The 26,535-nt window shown below is 43.7% G+C and overlaps 1 protein-coding gene across 3 annotated transcripts in view; it reads right to left on the bottom strand.

The window, feature by feature from the left end:
- The window catches only part of KIF13B (kinesin family member 13B), a 120,446-nt gene that overhangs the window by 35,761 nt on the left and 58,150 nt on the right, over nucleotides 1-26,535 (bottom strand). For all 3 annotated transcript variants that reach the window (XM_069011851.1, XM_069011853.1, XM_069011852.1), the window contains exons 11-27: nucleotides 25,379-25,591; nucleotides 21,772-21,882; nucleotides 17,555-17,689; nucleotides 15,317-15,447; nucleotides 14,208-14,294; nucleotides 13,386-13,576; nucleotides 12,547-12,757; nucleotides 10,519-10,681; nucleotides 9,373-9,519; nucleotides 8,779-8,928; nucleotides 8,015-8,143; nucleotides 6,621-6,791; nucleotides 5,499-5,656; nucleotides 4,397-4,529; nucleotides 3,344-3,478; nucleotides 683-712; nucleotides 45-144 (exon numbers count right to left, since the gene is read on the bottom strand). In XM_069011851.1, coding sequence (XP_068867952.1) covers nucleotides 45-144; nucleotides 683-712; nucleotides 3,344-3,478; nucleotides 4,397-4,529; nucleotides 5,499-5,656; nucleotides 6,621-6,791; nucleotides 8,015-8,143; nucleotides 8,779-8,928; nucleotides 9,373-9,519; nucleotides 10,519-10,681; nucleotides 12,547-12,757; nucleotides 13,386-13,576; nucleotides 14,208-14,294; nucleotides 15,317-15,447; nucleotides 17,555-17,689; nucleotides 21,772-21,882; nucleotides 25,379-25,591 — 2,395 coding nt within the window. The remainder of the gene's footprint in view (nucleotides 1-44; nucleotides 145-682; nucleotides 713-3,343; nucleotides 3,479-4,396; nucleotides 4,530-5,498; nucleotides 5,657-6,620; nucleotides 6,792-8,014; nucleotides 8,144-8,778; nucleotides 8,929-9,372; nucleotides 9,520-10,518; nucleotides 10,682-12,546; nucleotides 12,758-13,385; nucleotides 13,577-14,207; nucleotides 14,295-15,316; nucleotides 15,448-17,554; nucleotides 17,690-21,771; nucleotides 21,883-25,378; nucleotides 25,592-26,535) is intronic.

Below are 26,535 nucleotides of genomic sequence, written 5' to 3'. Positions count from 1 at the left end.
TCTCAACCTTTTACTGTTACTACTTTTGACAGCATTTTCCTTACCAGGCTTCCCCACGAGTTTCTGCAGTTGCTGGTCGAGGTACTCCTGGCGCTTTGTTAAGGCACAGAGCCACTTCCGACGGAGCCTCTCCAAGTCCCTGTCCTGAAAAGGGGGAAAAAAATCACATTAAATACTGCCCCAGGAAAGCCAAGGTTCCCTTATTGTGGCTTGCACATTTCCTCAACCCTTCTGCTCATCCTACACCCAAAGAGAAAAGGAAGACAGAGCAGGCACATCCAAATCCTTCAACTTTCCACATCTTATGTGAAGTATTTTTGATTGCCACCTCTTTAGCTGTTTTTCTGTATTACCCAGCTGAAAAAATTTCACTTTATACAGTTCTTTGCCCCCAGGCTACTCTAAAACTCACTAACCACTGGAGCTGGAAAGCCCAGTCCTCACCGCTCCCCTCAGTGTTTAGCAGCCTCATGTCAGGAACCCATCCCTGCCCCACACCATCCCACTGTCCCCAGTTATGGCATTTGAAAACGAACCTTTTAAAATAATTTTTCTCCAGTGCTCATGTCCTTTAGAAAACCCCCCAAAACACCTCATGATCCTTAAGAACATTCAGTTCCTCTTCTAACATGCTTTAATCTGAAAACTTCTGCATTTGTAAGAGAGAATTTAACATTTTTACCTGATAACTGTCCATTTCATCCTCTTCTTCCTAGGCCAAAACACACAAAAATCTGCCATTAATTTTTTTTTTTTTTGATAGCAGGAAACACTGAATGCAGAAGGTGTAACTAATTTAAGCAATATTAACAGTGTTACAGAGAAGTCTGAGCTTAGCAATGGCATGGTCACAGAACTAAAACACACTGACACCCCAAAGATTAACAGCTAAACACCAACCAGAACGATCCAAAAATTATAATGGAAAAATTCACAGCAATGTAACTATTAGAAGTCTTAATAATGGAAAGGAAGTGGAATACAAGAAAGAAACAGGAGAAACAGCTTAAAACCTTTTGATCCTGGACAGCAAAGAAAAATGCTCTGTTTCACCTCTAAGACTTCAGACTGCTCCAGCAAGTGCTGAAAAATCAAAGTCTGCTACAGAATTCCAGAATGGTTAAGGCTGGAAAAGACTTTTAAGATCACCAAGTCCAACCATCAACCAGCGCCACCACCATGGTCAGCACTGAACCTCAAACATTTTTTTTTTAACACTTCCAGGGATGGGGACTCCAGCACTGCCCTGGGCAGCTGTGCCAGGGCTGGACAGCCCTTTCTGTGAAGGAATTGTTCCCAATATCCAACCTGAACCTCCCCTGGCACAGCTTGAGGCCGTTCCCTCTCATCCTGTCCCTGTTCCCTGGGAACCCCCCTGGCTGCCCCCTCCTGTCAGGGAGTTGTGCAGAGCCACAAGGTCCCCCCTGAGCCTCCTTTTCTCCAAGCTGAGCCCCTTTCCCAGCTCCCTCAGCCTCTCCTGGGGCTCCAGATCCTTCCCCATCTCCGTTCCCTTCCCTGGACGTGTTCCAGCCCATCCAGGTCTCTCTTCTCATGAGGGGCCCAGAGCTGCCTCCAAAACTGAGGTGTGCACAAAGGATTGGAGGTAACTTTGCTGCAAAGGAGAAGAACTGTAAGAATCTGCTGTAATTATGGGGGAATTAGAACAGCAGCCACAACCAGGAGTGACAATGGAGACCTTCAACCTTTTACTCCCATTATTTTCTGATGGCAGACATCACCTTTAGTTCTCGACCTTCATCCCTATCAGAGCCACTTGCAATGAGCACAACTGCCCCTCCTCACAGGGAATGGAAAAAGAATGAGGGCTACAATCCTCAAGGAGTTATTACTTACCTAGTTAAGCAATAACGAGCCACCAGAGCCTACTTCTGTACCTTAATCATGAAAGCAAAAACTTAGCTAAGCTAAAATTAAAAAGCTGCAGAGAAGAGGCATTTCCTCAGTTCAAGGTCTTTAGAAAATCTTTCACATTCCAGAGATACCTGATTTACCTGAGATAAGAGAAATTATAATAAGGGGACTAAAAATCCAGGTGCTCATGTCCAAAGCCTATTGTAAGCAACAGGTCCCACAAAACCTGGTTTTCAATGGCCCTTTCCCATGAGGGTTATCAGTGTCAGGCACAACCCACTGGTCTCCCTCAAGTAGAGTTTAAGCCTTTTTTCTTGACAGAATATTCTATTTTGGGGATTGCCAGCTCTGTGGGATAAGGCTGGAACTGGTCAGTGGATCAGGAATTCACTGGGGAAGAAACAGGATGAGGCAGACAGGATGCTCCCCTGGGACTTGTCCCTGTAAAACAGGCTAAAAGGGGCACTTGTGGGTTGTAGGTCAAGGAAAAACTGCAAGAATCAATCATTCTGTCCTAGGAGAGAAACTTGCTCCATTCAGGAGTTTCCTGGCTTTATAGGAAGGAAATGTGGGTATCAGAGGCTGCAGGCAGAGCCAGCAGGAGCATAATGGGGAATAACAGGAATAATCTGCCAGGATGCTGCTGGAAAGGTGGAAAAAATTCCCCTTTTTGCACCCCTGACACCCAGTGGGAAAGGACTGCTCAGGTTAGGAGACAACAAAAACCCCAAATACTTCAGAGCTCAAAGGAAAAGCCATCCTGATTAAGCAGAAAAAGGGGAGCAGACATGGATTGAATCATACTCTGACAAGAGGGACATTTTGGGACATCTCCTGCTTTTCCATTTAGCTGGCCTCCTCTCAAGCAGGGCAGCAAATCAAACAAGTTCAGAGACTTGTTCTGCTGCACCAGATTTTGGCTTTGCCAGCTCCAGGGAGTGCCTGAATTTTCATTTATCTGTTGGGGGAAAAGTCAAAGTGCACCAGAAACTCACAGGAGCACTGCAAGAAGATAATCCCCAAAAAGAGATGGATATACTGGCAGTTTAACATGAGGTGTGTGAGGTTGTCAAACAACTGCCCGACATTTAATGTGGGCCACAACTGGCTCATGGAATTCAACATTTGTAACTGGACACTATTTGAATAAATGTTCCACTGGTTTGTTTTAGCTTGAATTTTTGAGTACTTTTAGGTTATTTTTATTTTGAATACTTAAAATCGCTTTCCATGTCTAATATTTGAAGTAAAATCTACAGGAATAACTCCTAATGAATTTAAGGAATGTTTGTATTTTCTTCTCTTCTTTGGGTGGTGTGTTAAGGCTGTGCTGCTTGATAGGAAAAAAAACCCAGCCAAAACCTGAAGACACACAGAACATCTTAATACTGTTACTTTTGCCATGGAAAATTATTCCCTTTATGATTTACAGCTCTTGGAAACAGCTGACAGCAAATATTCAGAATTTTACCTGATAATTTTGTGACTTGGCGTGTTTTATTTGAACACAGCCAATACCAACAGATAATATGGATTCCTCCATCAGTGGCAAGGTCCCAGATTCCTGCACAGATTTCACTTCAACCTGGATTCGTCGAGATTGCCCCTGTTCACAAGAACAATTTGAAATGCTTGTTAAAAAAAGAGGGAATATAAAGTGCTGGAAGTTTAATTCCAGAGAGACCTCTACCGGCAGCTACTGGCAAGGAATATTCTATTTTTACTTTGGGAAGAACGAAGTGGTGCAATCCCAATGACCCAGTGTTCAAGAGATCCCCCTCCTGTTGCAAGGATTTATATTTACAGAGAAAAATAAAAGTTCAACATTCAGCAACTGCCCAGTTTGTTTTTCTGGAGGGTTTTCAAACATACACTGAAAGGGTTTTCATTTTAATATTTCTGAAGGTGGAAAAATAGGATCTCCTCCCCACCTACAAAAGAGGAGAGCAAAGAGCTACTGGAATTTCAGTGAACTTTTCCTGACTCTGCCCTCCTTGGCTGAAAATTCTGACCTACTGATGGAAGGAAATTAAAAAAAGCAAATTAAAATAAAATTCAAAGGAGCTGGTGATGTCAGAGGAGCAGCCTGTATCCAACTTTTACTGATTCCTCGTGTTCTCTGGGCAGTAGCTTATCAATAGCTCATCATTTAAGAACGTGAGCTGGCCAGTTAAGCATTAACAATTTAAAGCAGGTAGAATTCAAAGAACAAAGGAGTGCCTGGCTGGAAGGATCACATAAAGGGGAACTCTGGACCTCTTTAAAAAATAATGAAGTTCAGTGGAGACTGATGTCCCTTCTGCCAGGTGCTGGCACAGGGCAGGGCACAGGACAGAGAGAAAGGTTACAGGGAAGGCTTTGATCACCTTTTAGCTGAATTTTGCTCTGTCTCCCACTTTCCATCTGTTTTCCTCAACACCACTTTTGCACCTAAGCTTGTCACCTCCCTGGACACCTCAGCCATCCAAAGAGAAGCTTCCCACGTGCTTTTTGCACAGCTGGAATCCTGCCCGTGCCACCTCACCTGTCTGAGCTGGAAGATGCCTCCTGTGCTGACATCCCTGGCAGGGGTCACCTCGACTGGGCAGTACTCCCCGTTCTCATTCAGCTCCAGGATCTGAACCCACAGCTCCACTTTGCGGGTCACCTCGCTCCACCTGCAGAACAAGTCAAATACTGGGTTGTTTCCTTTGTTTGGTTGTTTTCTTCCCCCCAGAAAAACGGAATTAAAACATCAAAACACTGAGCTCAGGCTGCAGATTGAAGCAGCAACAATCACTGCAACAAATGCACCATTTGTGAGCACACAGGTACCAGCTGTGCAGTGCTTCTACATTTTCCTGACAACCAGAAATAAGCCTTTTTCTGATTCCAATACAAACCCCAATTTCACATTTAAGCTCTGGTCTCAATTCCTGCCACAGAAGCCCAGTGTTGTCAGGGCAATCAGATTGAGATGGGAGACAGAAGAATGAAATATGACACTGTCTCACAAGCTCTCAAGATTCAGAGCTCTCTCCTGACCTTCATCATCTCAGTGCCTTCTCTCCAATTCCTCCCAGAACTTAATAAGAAACAGCCAGTTTTGTAGAACTTCGAAATTAAGAAGGACAGAGGTGCTCACTACTCGGCTATCAAACATAACTCACTATTTCAGAGCATCCTTTTCCCCTTTGCCATATTTCCCTGACTTTTATTTTGAATTTCCCTACATGCAGCTTAATGCTCAACAGAAGCTTAAGCTGCAAGTAAAAAGAGAAGTAACTGCCAATAAATTAAGATGCAGAGCTGCCTTCTAATTGAAGAGGCAAAACAACTCACATTTAAGAAAATGCTGCTATAAGATTACTTTGGGGACAACAAATGCTACCAGCAAACAAACAACACCCCTCTTCAGTCTGAATTACCATACTGCTTTATATTTATTCCAAACTGAGGTAATAAGCAATAAAACTTCCATGGAAGCATTACAGGGATGGCATTTCATGGCCAGGAATGAATTGGAGTCATCCAGTGGCCTTCAGTTCAAAATTTGACTCTTTACCCCAAACCTACTTCAAAACTGGGCACCTCAGACAGTGATTTTTCCCAAATTCTAAACCTAAGGATGTGTTTTCCATATTTACCTGTCACGAAGGCTGCGTGTTTTGGCTTGAATTATTCCCAAATCCCACAGGGCTGGGTTTTTGCGGTCACCACTCTGCTTGTGCCCATAAACTTCAATGGCCAAAGCACCATCATAAAGATGTTCCATGAAGTCTTCAGAAATATTCACAGAAACCTCCTGGAAGGGACAAATCAGTTGATAACTCTGACTGCATGACTCAGGCTGTGAGATTTTACTGCCTTGACTTTAATAAAAGGATTTAGTAAAGTCCCCCTGGTTCCCAAGACACAACCCAGGAGAAAGGAAGTGTTGCCTCAGCTTGTAAAATCAGGAGGCAGGTCAAAGGTGTGTGATTTTCTCAAGATTAAAGTCTATAAGGAGCTGAAAAATGGCCACAGGCTGCTGCAAGCCCTGAGCCAATGGCTCAGAAAAAAAATCAAAGCATAGGTTGTAATGTTCAGAATCAGAAATCAAAACTCATCAGAAGGTGCTACATCTATCTCACAAATGGTAAGAGGAATAAATTGCTCAGTGTAATGTGAAGGGATAGAACATGATGAGAACTGGGGTGATTTGGCTGGGATTCATCCAAGCTGACTTTAGATGTCCCTATTAAAGATGACTCTGCTCAGCTGCTCCAAAGGCAGTGGAAAAAAAGAGTCTGTCCTAAATAGTCTGTTCTGACTTCTAACAACCCAACTTCAACATCTACAGCAGCCCCATGTCCAAGAATTGGGACATTTCTCTCCATTTCATCAGAGTTTAGAGTGATCAGCTCAGTTACTGACATCAAATATCCTCAGATAAATATCCCCCATCCACAGTGAGTTTTACTGGGGATAAATCCTAATGTAAGTTTCTCTAAAGAACTGATGTTTTCCTTTATTAACCCCCTTCATTTTCAGTGATTTTTGTACAAATGAACAGCGTGGAAGGATCAAACTTAAATGGACTGAAGACGTTTAAGTTCTTATAAAAAAAATATTAGTGTCGCAGCATGATGAAATTAAATATGGTATTAGGTCATCAGGAAATGTCATAATGGGAGCAAAAAGGCAATTAAAACTGCTATACAAGCCTAAACCTGCTTTTTATTTTGTCTGCCTTCCAGTTTAATTAATAAATCAGAAAAACAAATTACATTGCAGTGGTCGAAGACAACCATGCACCGTGGCTCCTTGCTGATGGAAGACTGGGAAGGATCCACCTCAGGTGCAACAATAACGGGCTCCACTTGGTCCCAGAACGTGTATTTGCAGAACACAAAGTTGGACAGGTGCTGTGGCAGACCTGTAGCTTGAAGTATTTTAATCTAGAAAAGAGGTGAGAAACAAATGAAAAGCACTCATTCATCAGGCATGGAATTAAAAACATCTCCTGGTAGGACAATGTTCCACTGCAAAGGATAACAAAAAGATAAGAGCAGCAAACAAAAAATGATTTAGAAAATAAAATTTCTGCACTGATAGTCATTGGAGACAGTATCTGGAGTGCAGCAGCTGAGCACGGTCACTAGATGTCACCAGGCTCATCTTTTCTGGGAGTAACATTTTGCTCATTTTCAACAGTGAAATGCACCAAACCCATTGCAACTGAAGCGGAATCCAGTAAAAATCTCATACTTCCAGCGGCTCCTTTATTCTCCAGAAATCCCTGGCTTAAGACACTACTGGTCCTTACTCTGTGATGCTGGAAATAACCCAAAATCAACCCAAAGAATGCAAAAGTAGCCTGTCCCCTCATCAAATCAAGGCCAAATAGAAACAAACCCCTGTCAATTCTCATTCTGATCTAAACAAAGCCATCATATTCACCTATTATTTCATAAACTTCTATTCTCCATTTGTCAAATTAAGACCAAATGAGTTAGACTTCTGCAGTAAGATCCTCAAGATTGGCAGGAATATTTTTTGCCAAAATGCCCCATCCTGCTTGTAAGCAAAGGAGCTCTAATGGAACAGGATAAAAAGTGGGAAAAAAAAGCACAATTTCTTCCAAATTGTCCAGAAGTCAGCAAGGCTGGGGACCACTCCCTCTAATGCTTTTTGCCTCTCTCTTTTCTTACCTGTAGCTTGTAGTTTTACTGCAACACAGAACTGTTAGTAAATACTTCCTACTAATTTTCTTTTTATTACTAACAGTAATAAACACACTGTACATATTTTACAAGATGTTTAATATTTAGAGAAAGAAATATTGAGAAAAAAAGAAATATTAAGAGATAATGATTCCTAGAATAATGGGAGTTTATCAGATTCTTTGACTCTTTTTGGATTAGATATTGCAGTGCCAATCCTAATACACAGATCTTCCCTGGTTTCCAAGAGTCCACTAAACTTCCTGGGGTGAGCCTTTGGCATATAAATGCAATTAATGAAAGGAACGAACCCCAACTAATTATCTTGTGTTATTTCAGCCATTCCAGAAACAAAATGAGGTTACAAAGAGACATCCAACGTCCAGAAGCCAAGGATTTGACTAAGGATGGGAAGAGAAAAGGTTGCTCAGAGGTTGGGATATACATCTGGAACTCACCCTGCAGACAAGTTTTCTCTCCTGGATGTCATTTTCATTTGAATAGTCAGGACTGTCCTCACCTCCCACCAGCCTGTCGTCGATTTCCCCACTCACTCGAACAACTTCAACGTGGAGACGACCTGAAACCTGGCAGGACAGGAGTCAGAATTATTTGTGTGCCAGAAAACAGTGACAGGTCCATCCCCTCCCAGTCTGTAAGCAGCCAACACTTTATTTCTTTTTGCACTGCTCTTGCACTCTGCAATTGTTGCACCACATGAAGAACGCTTCGGAGCGAGAATCAAAGAGCCTTTGTTGCAAAAACCATAAAGGAATCAGCCACTGGGGTGACCTGGGGAACAATCTCACCTTCAAACCAGTCTCTGGAGAGTCTGCAAAGTGCACACTTGATGCAGAGCATGGAGAATGTTGCCTGGTGTGCTCTACTGCCTTTGAAGTTGTTCTTACAGAACATATTTAAGAACCTATTCTTGATGGCAGGCAGTGAAAGCAGTGGAGCTATAGCTCAGCCTAAGTACTTATTTTGGGCTATTTCCCTCAGAAAGGTGCTCAGGAAGCTTTCTCCTTTCACAATCACCATGCTGGGATTCAGAGCTGCCTGAAAACTCCAGTCAAGTGTTATGGGATTTGCACAATTCCACATTGTCAAGCAAAGAACTTGTGCATATGAAACTGGAAATTATCTACTCTGTCCTGGTATTAAGACCCACAGGCTGTAATTAAACAGTTGAGTAAGGACAGATCATGGAAGAGAGACAAACCTCTCCTTTCTGATTGATGATTGGAACAGCATATTGAAGCTTCACATCATAGAACAGGCACTCAAGGAAAACATTGGCTACTCCAATAAGGCTGTGGTTTTCCTGCTCGTCGTAGAAGGGATCAGCTCTCCTGAAATAAGCTCTCATCACCTGCAAGCAAACCCAGAGTCACGTCAGGAAACCAAACCTTCCAGGAAACGCTTTTTGAAGTGTTGCACAACCAGCCCAGTGGAAGAAAAAGGGACTCAGGCAAGAGGCCAGATTAGATCACAAGAAGAATAGAAATGAATTTTGTTTTGGATAAGGCCTGCCCTGAGCAAGTTCTCCTTAACTTTGCCAGATTCCTAAACATTAACTGCTGCTGTGTTACCTGCTGCTTCCTATTGTGTGCTCCATTCCCTCACCAAACTATGCATGCAAGCAGGGGTCAGAGGGACAAGATAAGGGTTAATGAAATGCTGAGGATCAATTCAGTACCAGGAAAAGCAAAACCTCAGGAAAACTCAGCTCCTTGCATATTCCTTCCCCACCTCCACCCAACAATCCTCCTGAAAATGTAAAAGGAATGTAATTACAGGAGTATTTTTTACTTACTGGATTGTCTTCCTCACAGTCTTTCCACTCCTGGTAAAGGTCCCTCATATCCACCAGTCGATTCTCCAGTTTTTCCAGTGACCAGATTTGTTTGCCTTTCCCTTTCCTCCTCACCTGGATAGCAGGCTCACTGAGAATTGCACCTCTCTGTGAAACAATGGGATACCAAGAAGGAATTCATGTCACAACAGTGAAAATAAGAGTTTAAAACTAACACAAACTTGAGAATATCTTTGGGAAAAGTCTGTTCTTTTTTTTATTCTGGCTTGAGCAGCCAAATCCAAGTGTGACAGGCTCTGAGTTCAGCTGTCACAGAGTATTGGTGTTCAGTTTAACTGGGAAGTCTAATCACAGCTACAGGCACTGGTTTCTGTGGATTTTCACCTTGCATAAGTGTTAGAAATGGGAACATTTAAGCATTTCACAAATATCCTCAAGTTACAGCAGGCCTGGAGATCCAGCTAACGTGACTACTGCCTGCAACTTGCAACTAGTGCAGACACTTAACCCCCTTTATCATCCTGTTTCTGGATGTGTCTTCACCAAAAGACTGTGAGAAAAACTTCTAAAACAACTGATAAAAATTATAATCCTGGAATAAAATCCATCGACTGGACTAAGGACAGTCTGAGTATCACCAAAATACTGAGCTGGCTTCAAGGACATAAATAACACCAGCTTAGGCAGCTAGCCTGAGACATGGAAGTCTGGGTTCAGCTCCCTCCCTCCAAAATTTCTGAGATGCCTGGGAACAAATACTCCAAATCCTCTCTGCTCCAGTTCCTCCCTGCACAATGGGGATGGCAGAAGTTTCACAGCTCACTGGGATGATGCTGTCAAATGTCCATAAAGGGATGGTAAATACCTGAAATAGATGTTACCCAATTTGCAGAGACTTTGTCACTCTGCAACAGCAGCCAAGTGTGAACTTCAACACCAGGGGAAAGGTCTTGCACCAAAACATTTACCTTTTATGGCACATTATAGGACTTTCATGGTATCAAATAAGATAAGGATGTAGCAGAGACATATTTAATGCACATTAGTGGAAAACTATCTTAACCATTACGGTCAGAGCAAAAGACATCTGAACACTGAGGGACAAACTTACTGAACAACCATTTAACTCAGTCAGGGTGACTGTACCTTGCTGTTGGCATTAAGGCTTGAAGCTGGGATCTGGAGGGTCACTTTGTACTCTGTCCTCTTGTCCAGTTCCTCTCCGATAAAATTGGCTTCCCTCACGTACAAATTGGCTTTAACAATCTGCTCTCGCAGCTTCCTCAGGCTGTGGGTCAGCATTTCTTCTCTGCAAGAAGGGGATTGGGAAGGGAAGACAGGAAAAATAGCGAGGTTTATGTACTGAAAGCAAAACAAATGGATGAGGAGACAACTGAGAGCTTGTGGGTGAGGATGAAAGGGAGGGGAGGGACAGGTGACATGATGGGGGCTGAGAAAAATATTGGACAGATGAGCCCCTCCAGAGACACCCAGAAGCATCCTCAGGTTCACAAGCCCTGGATCTCACGGGGGAATTCAAGCACCTTCCCCAGAACTTGTGCAAAGGTTTGGACACTGCCCTGCCCTCCTTGGGTCCAGCTCTGGGGCTTCCAGCAAAAGGAGGACATGGAGAGAGTCCAGAGGAAGCCACGGAGATGCTCCCAGGGCTGGAGCCCCTCTGCTCTGGAGCCAGGCTGGGAGAGCTGGGGGTGTTCACCTGGAGAAGGATCTCCAGGAGCTGGAGAGGGACTTGGGACAAGGGATGGAGGGACAGGACACAGGGAATGGCTTCCCACTGCCGAGGGCAGGGATGGATGGGATATTGGGAAGGAATTCTTGGCTGTGAGGGTGGTGAGGCCCTGGCACAGGGTGCCCAGAGAAGCTGTGGCTGCCCCTGGATCCCTGAAAGTGTCCAAGGCCAGGCTGGACAGGGCTTGGAGCAGCCTGGGATAGTGGAAGGTGTCCCTGTGCATGGCAGGGGGTGGCACTGGAAGGGCTTTCAGGTCCCTTCCCACTAAAATAATTTTATCATTTTTAACAAAAAACCAGGGGAATGAAATTACATTTCAAATGGGAAAGAAAAACTCTCAGCATGAATTTGGCAGTATGAAAATCAGGATGCTGCTGGCTTTGGAGACTTCTCCACTCATCTGCTGAACAGGCAGCTATTGTGTGGCTCCTTCCAGAATTTTCTCACCACAGATGTGGATGCTCCATGTTACAGAGAAAGGTTTATTCAGACATCACCCACTTGCTCACTGGCCTTCCTGGCAAGTGTGAGAGAGAGGGTCAATTGTGCAGCCCAGGAATCTGGTGCCACAAAACACCCCAGGCACACAGCTAACACCTTGTCAGACTGAAATATTTTTTACTTCCAAAGTTGCTTCTCTAGCCATATGTATTAGATTTGTATTTTTCATGACAATGTCTTCACCACACTCATTTATTTAGGGTTTCATCTTCCTCCTGCAGCTGCTCTTTTTGGCAGCAATAGTAGAAAAGATCATTTAGGGGCTGAAGTAAATAACCTTAACGCCATCACCAGGAAGAGGCAGAGTGGACACTGACCCCTCTGGTTATTAAATGGTTTTTGCAATGCTCTGGATTAAAATTCTTTGTATCATCCTCTTACTCCCTTGTTTTATTTACACTCTTCTGGTTGTCAGGACCTGCCCAGGTCAGACAGATGGATCTGAGTCAAGAGGAAAAACAACCTTCCAGCAGCTGAGTCATGCATGACCCATGAAAGAACAAATTCATATGGGAGCCTCAAAATTCCATCCAATCATCTCAATTTTAGTCAAATTTGCTGCTGTGCAGGGTAGAGCTTCTCCTTAATAACAAAGCAGGAACTCATTATTTCTCCCATTTTCTACCATTTTAGGTCTGCTTATTGTGGAGGTGTTCAAGCCCAGGTTGGACAGGGCTTGGAGCAGCCTGGGATAGTGGAAAGTGTCCTCCCCATGGCAGGGGGTGGAACTGGATGGTCTTTGAGGTCCCTTCCAATCCAATCCGTTCTATCATTCTGTGATTCTTAGATAAATATTTTGGCCGTGTCCTCCCCACCACGAGTCCTCGCAGAAATTCACCGCAATTGCAACGCGCCCAAAATCCTGCCAAATTCACGGCAGAAATTCGACAGAACCCCTCTGATGGTCACAGTGGGTCACCCACCTCTCCTCTGCCCACTGCCTGAGGCGCTGCTGGGCACTGGGGGAGTGGAAGGAGAACCTGTCCATGCTGCGGAAATGCTGCTTCTCGGGCGAGAGCCGCCGCCGCAGCTGCTCCAGCTCGTGCTCGTACATCAGCCTCTGCCTCTCCAGAGCTGACCTCTTCTCCTCCTCGTGCTGCTGCTCCAGGCTTTGCAGGATTGACTGCATTGGGTCTAGGCAGATTTGGAAAATAAAGAAAAGTACTACAGTGAAATCCATGCTGAGGAGCGTCCTGGATGCGTGGTGTGAGCACAGTTATCAGGTAAAAAGAGAAAGGCTCTGCTTTTGTTGCAATGTGTATTTAAAAAGTGCTGCTGAATTCTGGAGCAAAACAAACATTTACAGGGCAGATGACTTAAGAGAATTAAGAAAAGGGAAAGCCCAAGCTGGGGAAAAAAAAAGTCCTCCTGTTTCCCAAAATAATGTCATTCTGGGACAGCTACATAAGACCACAAAAACTCAAAAACATGGTTTCAGAGACAGAAATCACTGCAGTTAATGCCTGAGTGAGACATAACACAAGAAAAATAAACAGCCAAGTGAAAACACTTTGATTTAAGACTGCAGTTCCCCCAGAATTCCAGTTTTGGCTTTTCCCTCAGCAAGAACTGCCAAACCAAACAGTCTGCCATGGTGATTTTTCCCTCCTCAAGCACAAAAATGGCTGTGTTGAGTAATTCACAAGAAAAATTCTCCAAAAGGAAGTTATAAGGGAAAAAGTCCATGGTTATCCTCATGTTTTGCACATGAGGATATATAAATATCCATGAGGATATCCCAGTAATTTTTGTGGCTCCTTACCATTGCTACCAAGAGCCTTCATGGTGACTTCCATCTGGGCATACTCATAGCTGAAGTTAATCTCACTGGACACTTCACTGGAATTGTCTCCATCTGCATCCAGCTGCTCCACACTGTTACTGCACTTCATGGAGTTGTCCCGCTCCTCATCCTCATGATCTGCCTTCTTCTTCTTCTTTGGCAAATTCAGCCTTTAATTAAGAGGAAAATTTTTAGAGAACTGTTAATTGCTCAGCTCTGAAACACGGGGTTGCTTTCAAATATTGTTAAAATTCAATAGAGCCTCCAAATCAGATTTTTTCCCTTGCAAATTTCATTGATCTCCTGTGGGTTTAAGTTTCCTCAGGGCAAAACAGGAGCAGAAGGTAAACTAACTAATCCATTCTACATTCTCATAATTAAGTCCCTGAGACTCCCAATAACACAGTTTAGATAATCACGACATTTTTTAGTCCTTCCACATCCAAATAATTTAGGGGCAATAATGAAATGACATCTCACTTTTTTATGTGGGTTCTCCTTTTAAGCATAAAAGAAAGCAATGAAATTTTAGATTATCATTCAAATCCACTGATCTTTGAGGTATTTCAGAGAGTTTCAAAGTACAGTCTTGCACAGAAAACATCTACCAGTGATCCTGTCTGATACAGGAAGGGGACAGATATGGCTGGGACTACAGGGAGCACAGTGACCTTGTTATAACATTTAGCATTAAAAACCAGTCCAACATCAGCAGTGCTTTTATAATCCTCATCTTTCCTCGTACCTTAAGCCAAAACAAAGTTGGTGCCAGTTTACAACTCCTTTAATAACTTTTGTTACCTGAAGAAGTGGTTGTTTCCCCACAGGATTCTGTCTCCATGATGGAGCTGGATGGGACACACGACAGCAGAGCCATTTACAAATGTCCTGTGAAAAGCCAAAATTCTAAAGTAAATGCATTTATATAAAGCTTTATTTTTTCCCCTCCCAGTAAAGAGATTAATGGCTTGCAAACAGGAAAAATATTCCCAGAAAATTCACTGATCTACCCAGTGCTGTTTCATACACGCCTCAAATTCAGCTTCTTTTGACCTCCTAAGCTCATGAAGTTCAGTACATTTAGATAGATATTACTACAGCTGTGTCTGGGAAGTAAAATTAAAGCTTAAAAATGAGCAGCCTGAAAAAAAAGGCCACTAGAAAAAACCCACTTTCACACTACTCTGAAATCCAGACACAAAACATAAATATTTGAATAAGGCAATAGACACCTTTGTTACATAAATAGCTTAGAGATACTAATTAAAATAATCAGAAAGTACTTTTATTTCAGAGTCAGGTTAACTCTGAAAATAGGATCATGGGATAACTCAATTTTGAAGGGAATCTCAGGTTGCCACCCAGCACAATCTGCTCCAAGCAGGATCAGCCACAAATCAGGGTAAATGTGAAAAGTTTGAACTTTGTGTATTAACAATAAATTATTGCAGATGCTGACACTGCATGTCATTTTGTTATCAATTTGAATATGCCAGCTGCTTCTCAAGTAGTGCTACTTAATTGAATAAAGCAACGAATGCTTCAGCAGCTCTTTGCATATCAACAGATTTCCTAGAAAATTAATTCAAATTTTGATAGGAGTTACATCTACACAGCTGCAAATCAGTGAGCATCTACTTGCTGAAAGCACATGCAATTTACTCATCTTGTCCTTGAAAATTTGGGCTACAAACACCCTCTCTGAGAGAAATCTCACTGGAGTGAAACACGAGTTGACAGAGGGGCAGGTGACAATTAAAATGTAAAAGCAGCACACAGAAGCAGAATTTTTCTTACTAAAAATTAGATATAGAAATTTATTTCCCAAGCATCTTTGTGCACCATGAATCATAAAATACTAGATAAAATAACAATTATTTAACAACTGGGGCTGCATTTTATTCCTTTACCTGGTATTTTTTTGAGGGGTCAGCATAACCTGGCCTTCTGGGGTGATGTCTATGATGCAGTGCTCAGGAAGAATTCCCATTCCACACAGCTGGATATCTTGAGAGTTGTCTGAGCCTATTAACGTGTGCTCCTGGGGAAAAATTAATTTGGATGTTAACAATGGATTGCAGAAGTTCACTGGGTCTAATTCACCCATTCTCCTTCTGGATGTGTTGTGTCATCTGGTCCCAAAATTTCACAGCTGTTCAGTACTTCCCTTAGAGGGAAAAAGAGAAGTGAATCAACGCTTTGTCTTACAGTAAACAAGCAGGGAGCACTCAGGAAAGTTTACAGGCAACAGTTAAATCTGAAAATGAAGAGGTTTTTATAATTTAATGCAGGAATTCAGTGCCCTGGGATGTTGTAGAAGCCAAAGGAATAAAGGATTTCAAGGAGGAGTTAAGGAAGGTTCACAGTGGCAGATCCATGGTGATTATGGAGGCTCCACCAAGATCAGCAACAGCTCAGGAAATTCCTGGAGTGCTCAAGGCATGGGGGATTTGGCAGATGAAGGACCACCCCACACATAAAATTGCTGATGTTGGAAAAAACACTTTAAGACCATCCAAACATCCCCCAGAACCGCCAAGGCCACCACTTCCCCATATTCCCAAGTGCCCCATCCATGTGGCTTTTCAATCCTTCCAGGGATGGGGACTCCACCACTGCCTGAGCTGGATCCCCCTTTTGGGACAGAAATGTTTTTTTTAGGCATCTCCAAGCAATTTTTGAGGAACAGAGAAACACTTTAGACAGGTCAGCTCAGGTTGTTCTTCAGCATGTGAAGGACCTGGTGCACACACAGCTCAGAGAGAACGTGGGCAAACACTCTGAGAAACGAGAGAGTTAAATCTCAGAATTTGAGGAGAAACAGCTCCAAGTAATTTTATCAGAATAATTTCAAAGCACAGGGATTTTTACACCAAAATTCCCCAGCAGCAAGACAAATCTGAGTTATTAAAAAAATAATGAAGACTAACTGAAGGAGACAAAATCTACCCCGAGGAGTTTTCCCTAGAAAAGGAAAACAGCACAGAACCATCGGAGACTTTCCCTGCTGGGCCAAGGCTTTGCCTTGCTCTTGTCCTTGTTCCCAGTGACCACTGGGAGGAGTGGGATCTGCCCCAGTATCTGTCAGTGATTTAGCAGCTGAGTCACACTCTGGACTTTTATGTGCAAGTTGTCTGGGAAAGAGTCAACCTCTCCCAAAACCTCAGCTCTTTTCTCCTTTTTAAAGTTTGTGGTTTTTTTGTTTGTTTGTTTTTTGGGTTTTTTTTTGTTTTTTGGGGGTTTTTTTGGTTTGTTTTTTTTTTTTTAGCAGATACAACATAGCAAAAGTTCTTTCCCTTGTTTTTATTGAGATATCGCAGAGCCACGATGGCTGATACAAAAAAGGATCATGTATTTCCTAAGACTGATTAAACCAAAACCATCTTGCAGCCTAATTGCTGATTTTGTGGCTGTTTTGAGAGCTACTACCCCACTTCAAAGGGAAGAGAATGATTTCATGTGAAGCTCAAACCGCTGACGTTCACTGCAAAATTTTTAGAACTTGCACTCCAAAATGCAACCTTAAAATGGTTGTACCTCGTTTCTCTTCCATCTACAATTTGTAAAAACCACAATAAACTGCCCAAATATTTCAGCATGGACTCCAAAAGTCACATCCTGTGTTTGATGGTTAATATCAGAAACAGGGACTGCACATCAGAAGTGCTGAGGCAGAACAGAACTTGTTTTTCACTCCTGGCAAGTTGCACGAAGAGGATTAAAAATGCATTTCATCAACTGAAGACAGCAGCCAGAATTTGGACTACATATGGAGAAGCTGACTACTGATATGCCCAACCTTTATATAAAACAATTTCATGGGTAAAAGCTTGTGGAATTTGGCATAAAAAACCCCCAACCAACAAAAAAACCTCATCCCAGAACAGGAGACAGCTTCTCAAAAAGAACATGTCTAAACTGCTTTTTAAAAAACCCCAAAGAAAACCAAAACAAACAAAAACATCAAATCCCCAAACTTCTCCTCTGCTATGGTGAATTACACATGAAATTAAAAAGTTGTACTCATATAAATTTTAGTATTGTTAGATATACAGTTTTACAGAACTCTCCAAGTACACCTCTGCTGACTGAATTAGAGGCCCACTTTGGACATTAAAAAAATTGTATATATAAAGATATAATTTTACCTTTAAATAGTACACCAGGAGTTCATTGAGAGCTGGATCTGCATTCAAATTAACCAGGAAGCACTTATTATCCCCAACTTTTATTCCAGAGGACTGCAGGGATATGCCAAGGCTTTCCAGCTGTTTCTGACGCTCCTGTAAGAGAGCAGCCATCAAAATTTAGCTGACTGATGCACAGCGCTTCGGAAATCCATTCCCATCTGGCAAAAATGATGGACTGATACTTCTAGAACAGGAAACTCTTCTTTCTGCAATAGGTGAGGCACAAAAACCTCAGTTCTACCAAGCATTCATCAGGGATTTCTGTGGTTTCTCCTGTCCTCGCCCCTCTGGTCTCGGAGGGCTCAGTGCTTTGGTCCCACACATTCCCATATTCCCAGTGGGAAATGCAAGCAGCCGGGAGCAGCCTCCTGCAGCACTGCAGAGCTTCTCCATGACCTCACTGGAACAGCAAAATGCTACCACAAAGCCATCTCTAGAGCCCTTTATTCTCCCTTTCGAGCTAAAAAGCAACAAGTTAAGTTAAATCCCTGCCAAGCCAAGCTCCATGTCTATCCTTTGTTCCAGAGCAATCAAAATGACAAAAAACTGGCAACCTGCTATTTAAGTAATGCAAAGAACACTTCCTGCTGAACAAGAATAGCAGCGTTTTGGATGGTGTTTTGTTCTTGTCAAAAGACTTCATAGAAATGCCCAACAAAGCATTACTGTGCAAAAATGTACATCTCTCAAAGGGAAGTGTTTGGGTGAGACCAGAGCAGTGAAAGAGGAACATTAAACATTTCTGACTTAGGAACAGAAAGGGATTCTTCTACAAGAAAAAAAAACAAACGACTAGGAGAGAAAAGTTGAGGATTGTTCCCAGGATCAGAGAGAAACTGAAGTGAGACTCACTGTCCACAACGGTCAAAAAAAATTAGAAATAAATATGGGAGGGTTCTCACAGGATTACTGAGGGAAGCAGAAACAGGAGATGGTGAAATTAGTATGTAAAAAAACTTACAAGAGACCTACAGTGCTTTCCCTGTGCTGCTGAGACTTCTAAAAATATCCAATTAGATCATGTAGGAATAATGCTGGAATGCTTATCTTTACCTATGAGTGTGCTTTACATTTAAAAACTGACCATGCCACAATATTCAGTATCATTCTCTGCTCAGCAGTGGAGTTGTACCAGCTCTAATCAAGATCAAAATTGCAAAGAATAGCACAACTTGCTCTTGACTTTCTGTTTGCTGTCTCCCCACACGCTTACAAACCCAACATAATGTCCTTGTAAGGAAAAGTCATGTGTGTGTGAGAGAGAGAGAAAACAAAGAACAGAGGAGAAACTGCAGCGTGATGTCAAAGATCTCTCTTCCGATCACCAGTGCCAGGCTCTGAAGTTTACAAAAATCCTTATTATCTACAGAGATAAAGAACATGCTGCCTTAAGGAGAACTCAGCCCACAATGTGAATCTCGTAGATTAACTGAGAGAAAACGAGCCAGTTCCTGTTAATTTTTTCTCAAGACTTAATGTTAATTAACTTAAACATTGAAAAAAACATTAGAAGTATGTCAAACACTCACTGCAAAAGTGAAAAATTGCCTGTTCATGTGGCTGGTGTTTAAGGCTTTGAACTCTTATTGATGCCTCTTTGATGGTCCTCACTCTTTATCAGGAATCATCCTTTCCTCAAGGATTTACAATTAACCCTCCATCCTCTCTGCCTACCCAGACACAATTTGACAGACAGATGTTGGTGGACATGAGCCAGAAATAAAATCATTTGATGAAGCATGAGAGAAATGTCTTCAGCCTTGGACCTGCCTAAATCTACAGTATTGGGTTGGCATAACCAGGTTTTGGTAGCGACCTGTGTCCCTGTGGAGAGAGGAGCCCACGCTGGAGCAGGGTCCTGGCAGGACCTGTGCCCCTGTGGAGAGAGGAGCCCACGCTGGAGCAGGGTCCTGGCAGGACCTGTGCCCCTGTGGAGAGAGGAGCCCACAGTGCAGCAGGGTCCTGGCAGGACCTGTGCCCTTGTGGAGGGAGGAGCCCACGCTGGAGCAGGGTCCTGGCAGGACCTGTGCCCCTGTGGAGAGAGGAGCCCATAGTGCAGCAGGGTCCTGGCAGGACCTGTGCCCTTGTGGAGGGAGGAGCCCACGCTGGAGCAGGGTCCTGGCAGGACCTGTGCCCCTGTGGAGAGAGGAGCCCACGCTGGAGCAGGGTCCTGGCAGGACCTGTGCCCCTGTGGAGGGAGGAGCCCACGCTGGAGCAGGGTCCTGGCAGGACCTGTGCCCCTGTGGAGGGAGGAGCCCACAGTGCAGCAGGGTCCTGGCAGGAACTGTGTCCCTGTGGAGGGAGGAGCCCACAGTGCAGCAGGGTCCTGGCAGGACCTGTGCCCCTGTGGAGAGAGGAGCCCATAGTGCAGCAGGGTCCTGGCAGGACCTGTGCCCTTGTGGAGGGAGGAGCCCACGCTGGAGCAGGGTCCTGGCAGGACCTGTGCCCCTGTGGAGGGAGGAGCCCACGCTGGAGCAGGGTCCTGGCAGGACTTGTGCCCCTGTGGAGAGAGGAGCCCACGCTGGAGCAGGGTCCTGGCAGGACTTGTGACCCCATGGGGGATCCATGTGGATCAATCTCTGCCTGAGGGACTGACCCTGTGGAAAAGGACCCACACTGGAGCAGTTCCTGAAGAACTGCAGCCCACAGAAGAGATCCATGTTGAGAAAGTCTGTGGAGGCCTGGCTCCCATGGGAGAGGAGCTGGAGCAGTTCAAGAGTGAGGGGTCCTTCCCCTGAGGAGGGAAAAGCAGCAAAGACAACGAGTGGAGAACAGACCACAGCCCCCTCTCCCTCTCCCCCTGTCTCACTTGGGGGTAGGAGATGGAAAACTTGGAGTGAAGTCAAGCCTGGGAAGAAAGGAGAAGTGGGGGGAAGGTGTTTTAAGATTTAGTTTTTCTTTCTCATTACCCTACTCTGATCTGCTTGGTAACAAATTAAACACATTTTCCCAAGTCAAATCAGTTTGGCCCGTGACAGTAATTGGTGATTGATCTCTCCCCATCCATATCTCGACCCAGAAACCTTCTGTTACATCTTTTCTCCACTGTCCAGGTGAGGAAGGGAGTGACAGAGTGGCTTGCACTGGCTTCCAGGCAGTCCTGAAACAGCCTGTGCTGCACAAACACTTCTTATCCCTCCTCTGGAAAAAAATATCCCTTTTTCAAGGCTCATGAAACTCCCAGCTCTGAAACATCCTACCAGGCTGGGAATTTAGAGACAGAAAGGAAGGGAGCTAAAGCAGCAATGTGCAAACATCAAGGCACACTTAGTCTGGAGAGCTGAGCCCACTGCTTTTCAACCTCCTCACACACCCAACGCCTAGAAACTATTGTGTAGGGTAAGAGCAGGATTTTTTTACTATTCTTATTTTTTATTTTATTATTTTTTCACCCTTATACACAGGGAGGAATTGCACTGAAAGGCAGGAAGCCCTCGTAGTCACAGGCAGCACTTCTTACAATGGATCTTTAAAACCAAAGTCAACAGAGTCTATTCTGATTGTGGCATCTACAAGAGGGCTTTGTACCAGAGGCTCCGTTCTCCCCTTATTTATTACACACTATTCATCACCTCCCAACAGTCCTCCCCATCCAAAGCTCCCCTCTGCAAATATATACATCAGCATTTGTGTGGGAAGAACCAGGAGTGTCATGCAATAACCGTGGTGACCTGCATCATTTTTCCAACATAATCGTCTCCAGTTATGGTCTGAGGCCCTAAATATCAGTTTAGGAGCTATTAAAACACACAGAGATCCTCAACAGCTCTATTTTTTATCATTCTGAATGCCCTTTGCCTGGTGCATTGAGGCACTCAGTCCATAACCTTGTGCTGACTGCTCTCAATGCTCCCCTCCCTCATCACAAACAATTTTACTGCCTGAAGAATATAAAAATCCCCATAATCCTCTCATCCATGGATTATTATTTTTTTCTAAATAACTTCTCCATTTGCATACAGTGACAATTTATTATTGTCACTAGTGTGGTAATCTGGGAGGCACCCATCTATCACAGGAATTAAGTGAAGCTTTTCAAAGGGGCAGCAAGCTTGACCTACTTACCCATAAATGTGGGGAGAGACTCAGACAACCTCTATGAACTGACAGACAAAGAAAACAAACCTATTTTTCATAAAAAATGGGGGCAGGGAGGAGGAAAGAAAGCAGCAAACCTGAGCTATCTCCTCAGTTTTTCGTAATTTTTCTTCCCAGGTCACGGTCATCTCCTGAATCAACTTTTCTGATTCCTCCAATCGTTCTTTTAACTCTGGTGATTTCATAGCCTGCAGGAATAAAAGCAAATGAAACAAGAAAAGCTTGTTGTGCTTTGTGTTTTTTCCCTCTGCAGCCACACAGATGGGGGAATAAAGGCAACACGACTCATTTTGCAAGGCATGCTTTGCAGTAAGTAAAGGGGGTCTTTAAATCACACACTGCACGTAAAGGCAGAATCCACCAAAAAGCTCTTTTAATTAGTTTCAAGTACAGATGTTAACGTGGAGTTTATGTGCTTCAACACAAACCAACTACATGATACTGGCAGATTTGCACAAAGATACTCACACACAAACTAATCTTATTTCTACGTCCCAAGTGACTCATATCGAAACCAGTTTTGTTTTTACAGATCCTGCTGCCCTATGTCCCCTCACCTGTCAAACCCTCCAAATGACATCTCACACCTCAGCAAGCTGCCATGTCACCAAAACATTTTTATTCTTCATTTTTATACGGCCTGATGTGTGCAGTATTTTTTCTGTGGGAAGAATGGGGTCTCCTGGTTTTGCACCTCTGCATTTCCACATGCAGCTTGCAGAGTGAATATCAAAGGAAGCTTTACAATGTGCTTCTGGACACTGAAATTCCATTTTCTTGCTAATTTGCCACAGCTCTAATTCTGTCTTGTGAAATATTCAAAGGCCCATGTTCCAAACAAGGACTAACTTTAAAATAAGACAATACCCCCACAGCCACCCGTCAGACACCCCAAAAACTGACAGGGTATCACCATCCCCTCATCACTGGAGGTATCCAAGGCCAAGCTGGATGGGGTTTGGAGCAGCCTGGGATAGTGGAAGGTGTCCCATGGAAGGGGGTTGATCCAGAAGAGCTTTAAAAGGTCCTTTCCAACTCAAACTATTCTATCATTTTTAAACTTCCATCTCCATACTGGCATTTCCTCCTCTACTAACCTTGATCAAAAAGTCTGGGGACTTCCTTATACCATTATTTCATTACTGCTAACGAGGAAAAATGAGTTTGGCTGGTTGGCATTTATGCAATGCCAATTAAATAATGGGAGCATCGTTCTCCATTAGACATTCCCTTACCACAAACCCAAAACTCCTCACAGGAACCCAGATCAAAGAGTGGCCTCATTACACTGCAGTTCCTTCAAGAAAAGGGGCAAGTGCCAGGGTTGGAAAATCCTGTTTTAAGACAGGAGTTTCCTCTGCCTCAAGACACAACAGTCTAGGAACTGTCAGCTGATGTGTCCTGGGTGGGCTTTTTCTGCTTTAAATACCTAAATACGGGGTAAAAGGGTCTGGAGGGACAAGGGGGAATGGCTTCCCAGTGCCAGAGGGCAGGAATGGATGGGATATTGGGAAGGAATTGTTCCCTGTGAGGGTGGAGAGGCCCTGGCACAGGGTGCCCAGAGAAGCTGGGGCTGCCCCTCGATGCCTGGATGGCCAGACTGGACGGGGCTGGGAGCAACCTGGAATAGTGGAAGGTGCCCCTCCCCATGGCAGAGGGTGGGACTGGATGAGATTTAAGGTCCCATCCAACCCAAAACCACTCCATGATTCTATGAATTCCACAAAGGAAGGGAAGGGAAGCCAAGGCAATTTCCCAACCAAAAATTCATAATGCCAGAAAAAACATGGTCAGTGCAAAGGGGTGGACACTACAGAGCAGGGCAGAATGATGAAGCCCAGATATTCTCAAGGTTTAATTTCCCCATTTCTTTCGACAATTAAGGCACATTTTCACACATTTCCAGTGTACAGTGACCTGGATAACTCCTCATTCCCTGCAATGCCCAAATAAACTGAAATGGGCTCAGCCTGATCCCAGACTCATAGGCTGCTTCTGGAAGCAGGTGAATTCCCAGCTCAGGGAGGACAAGCTGGTGGCCTTGGCACAGACAAATTAAAACATGGTATTAATTTTGACCCCCCAAAAAATCAAAATGCATGGATTATAAAAGAAAAGGGGAAAAGAGGATAATTCTGTACTCTGTGAGGGGAAAGTCAACTGTCAAATTCTGTTGTGGCTGTTTGGGAGAGAAAAGGACAATGACACCAAAAGGTAAAAAAAAAAAACCCCAACCCTCAACTTGGCAACTTCTATATCTGGAAATGAGCTTTGAAAATGTAACCTGTCATAATGAGTCAGTGGTTTTGTTCACTTCAGGAAGTTATTTATGCACAGTTCTGTAAGAACAATTAGATGGGCAACAAATGTAATGAACTGAAAGGAGCACAAGGCTGTGAATGTGGGGTTTGACCTTTACTGTGCAGCCTCTTAACAGCAAATTGCTCTGGTTTTTCCCTGCTCTTTGTCAATGCCACTGGGATGACAACTAGGGTGGGATTTTAATACTTGGGAAAGGAAATATTTAGTATTTCATCCTTAGGAAACACTACTTCATTACTTTGGACAGCTGCCATTATTATGGGAGTGCTGCTAAAAAATGAAACAAAAGGGGATTACTTGCAGCTCTCAGAGTACTGTTACATCTGTGGTTGGCATTTTAGAGGAATTTTTCGATATTTAATATTATGATATTTAACTTGAGATACCTTAAAGGAACTGACAAACACACAGTGGATGCTTAGAATATTAGGCAGCTCGAATGAGAAGAGTCCAAAATCCACAAGTCATTTGCGGCATCACAGCCAGCATTCCCTGCATACCTCATGATGCAAATGCTGTGATAATTTTTCTGAGCTGCAAACCAGAGAGATTACATCACCATTGCTTCGGCCCTTTGGGAACAGAAGTTAGAATTACACTAATTCTTGGCCTTCATCTAACATTTAGACCATGCTTCTCTTGAAATTTCACCGTGGAAGCAACCACAGAATAGGCTGGAAAAGACTTTGGAGATCATAAAGTCCAACCTATGACCCAACACCACCTTATCAACTAAACCATGGCACTGAGTGCCACCTCCAGGGACAGTGACTCCACCACCTCCCTGGGCAGCCCATTCCAATGCTCATTCACTCTTCTGTGAAGAATTTTTTCCCAATGTCCAGCCTAAATTTCCCCTGGTGCAACTTAAGGCTGTGTCCTCTTGTCCCGTCACTGGTTGCCTGGGAGAAGAGACCAACCCCACCTGGCTACAACCTCCCTTCAGGGAGTTGTACAGAGAAATTGCCTAGTGCCTGTAAGAGATTCAACAGCTGGAAACAAGCAGGAAAACTTTATTTATATGAAGTCACATCTCACAGGACATGGCCACACTGGATTCTTAAATATATTGGGAAAGCTCTGCCTAGAAACTACCCAGTCTTCACTGGAACTATTCATGTCTCCCTGTCCTCTGCATCACAGAGCAGAACCAAGAAAGTCCAACAAGGTATTCAGTATCTCCCTGAACGCCCATGTTTCAAGATGGATGCACAGAAAGATGGGAAAAAAATTACATAAAGGGAGGTGGAAGCATCCCCTGAACACCCTGCAACGTTCCCTCATGGAATTCCTTTTGGAGAGCCGGCTGAGACTGGGGGGGGGGGGGGGGTTCACGGGATTGGCAAAGCTCCCAGTTTGTACCTCGGCCTTGGTGAGCTGCTCCCGCAGCTTCTCCACCTCCTCACGGAGCTCGCGGATGATGCGGGCGTTGGGGTCCTCGTTGACCACGGCGTGGTTGACGATGTTCTTGGCCCTGTCCGCGTAGCGCAGCGTCGACAGTGTCTCGTCGTAGTTGTCGGCTGCTGGGCTCACTGTGGCCACCATGGCCGTCTTGCTGTTGCCCCCGAGGCTGTCCTGGAAGGTTGGGGGGTGTTTAGAATCAACACTTTTGTTTTGGTTTGCTGGCGGTTCAACATTTAGAGTTTACGCAGTGCAAGTCAAGAAAAAGTCGTGATTTTCAATGCTCGTTTTCGAAAGCTCGTTTAGGAAACGTCATTCTTGGCTTTTTTAATTTCAACAGGAATGCAAAAAAGGCCCTGTTTTGGGCTTTACAGGGCCTGGTAAGGGCTTCAAAGTTTTCTTTCTATGTTTTCTGCTTAGGTTTACAAACCAGAAATGTATACACTTCAGCACTGAACTTCTCAGACACTTCTGAGAGAGCTCAGGGAAAACTGTGATGAATTCAGAATATCTCATTTTAAAGATTGGAAGAGAGATGTCGTCAACAAATACCTGAATTACTGAAAGAACTCTTCATAAACAATATAGCTGATTTTATTCCTATAAAGGTCCAGAATGGGGCCATTCCCTTCCCCTCACTGACACAGCTCACAAATCTAAATTGAGTTACATAATAAATTACCCTCCTGGAATTTGGTTGAGAGAGAAGAAGGGCATGAAACAAGGAAGGAAGGATTCAATCTTTTTACTGATCATAAGATCATGGTTTACAATTTTGGCCAGATATAGATGTATAAAGATAAAACATTCTGGTTTTAATTCTGCAGCAGATTTTTTTTTCTCTTTGGCTGTTTGGTTTCTTTCGTTTGTCTGGAATTTTGGGGTGAGGTTTTTTTGTTTGTTTGTTTTTTACCCAATATCCCTTTCTGAGATGAACCATGCTCTTAATTTTCATCTTCAATAACCCATGAAATGTAGGTCAGGCATTGCCATTAGAACAATCTGACTGCATTAGCTGCTTGTCAAACCATTTCAATTCCAAAGCACACGTGGAGCCTTCCCCAGCAATCATTAAAATGCCCCTTTAAGTATTTCCCCAAGACTCTCTTTTCAGCTGC

Source organism: Aphelocoma coerulescens, chromosome 3 (genome assembly GCF_041296385.1).
Source record: "Aphelocoma coerulescens isolate FSJ_1873_10779 chromosome 3, UR_Acoe_1.0, whole genome shotgun sequence".
Classification (NCBI taxonomy): Eukaryota; Metazoa; Chordata; class Aves; order Passeriformes; family Corvidae; genus Aphelocoma; species Aphelocoma coerulescens.
The sequence above is the reverse complement of the archived record's forward strand: the minus strand, read 5'-3'. Positions and strand labels throughout refer to the sequence as shown.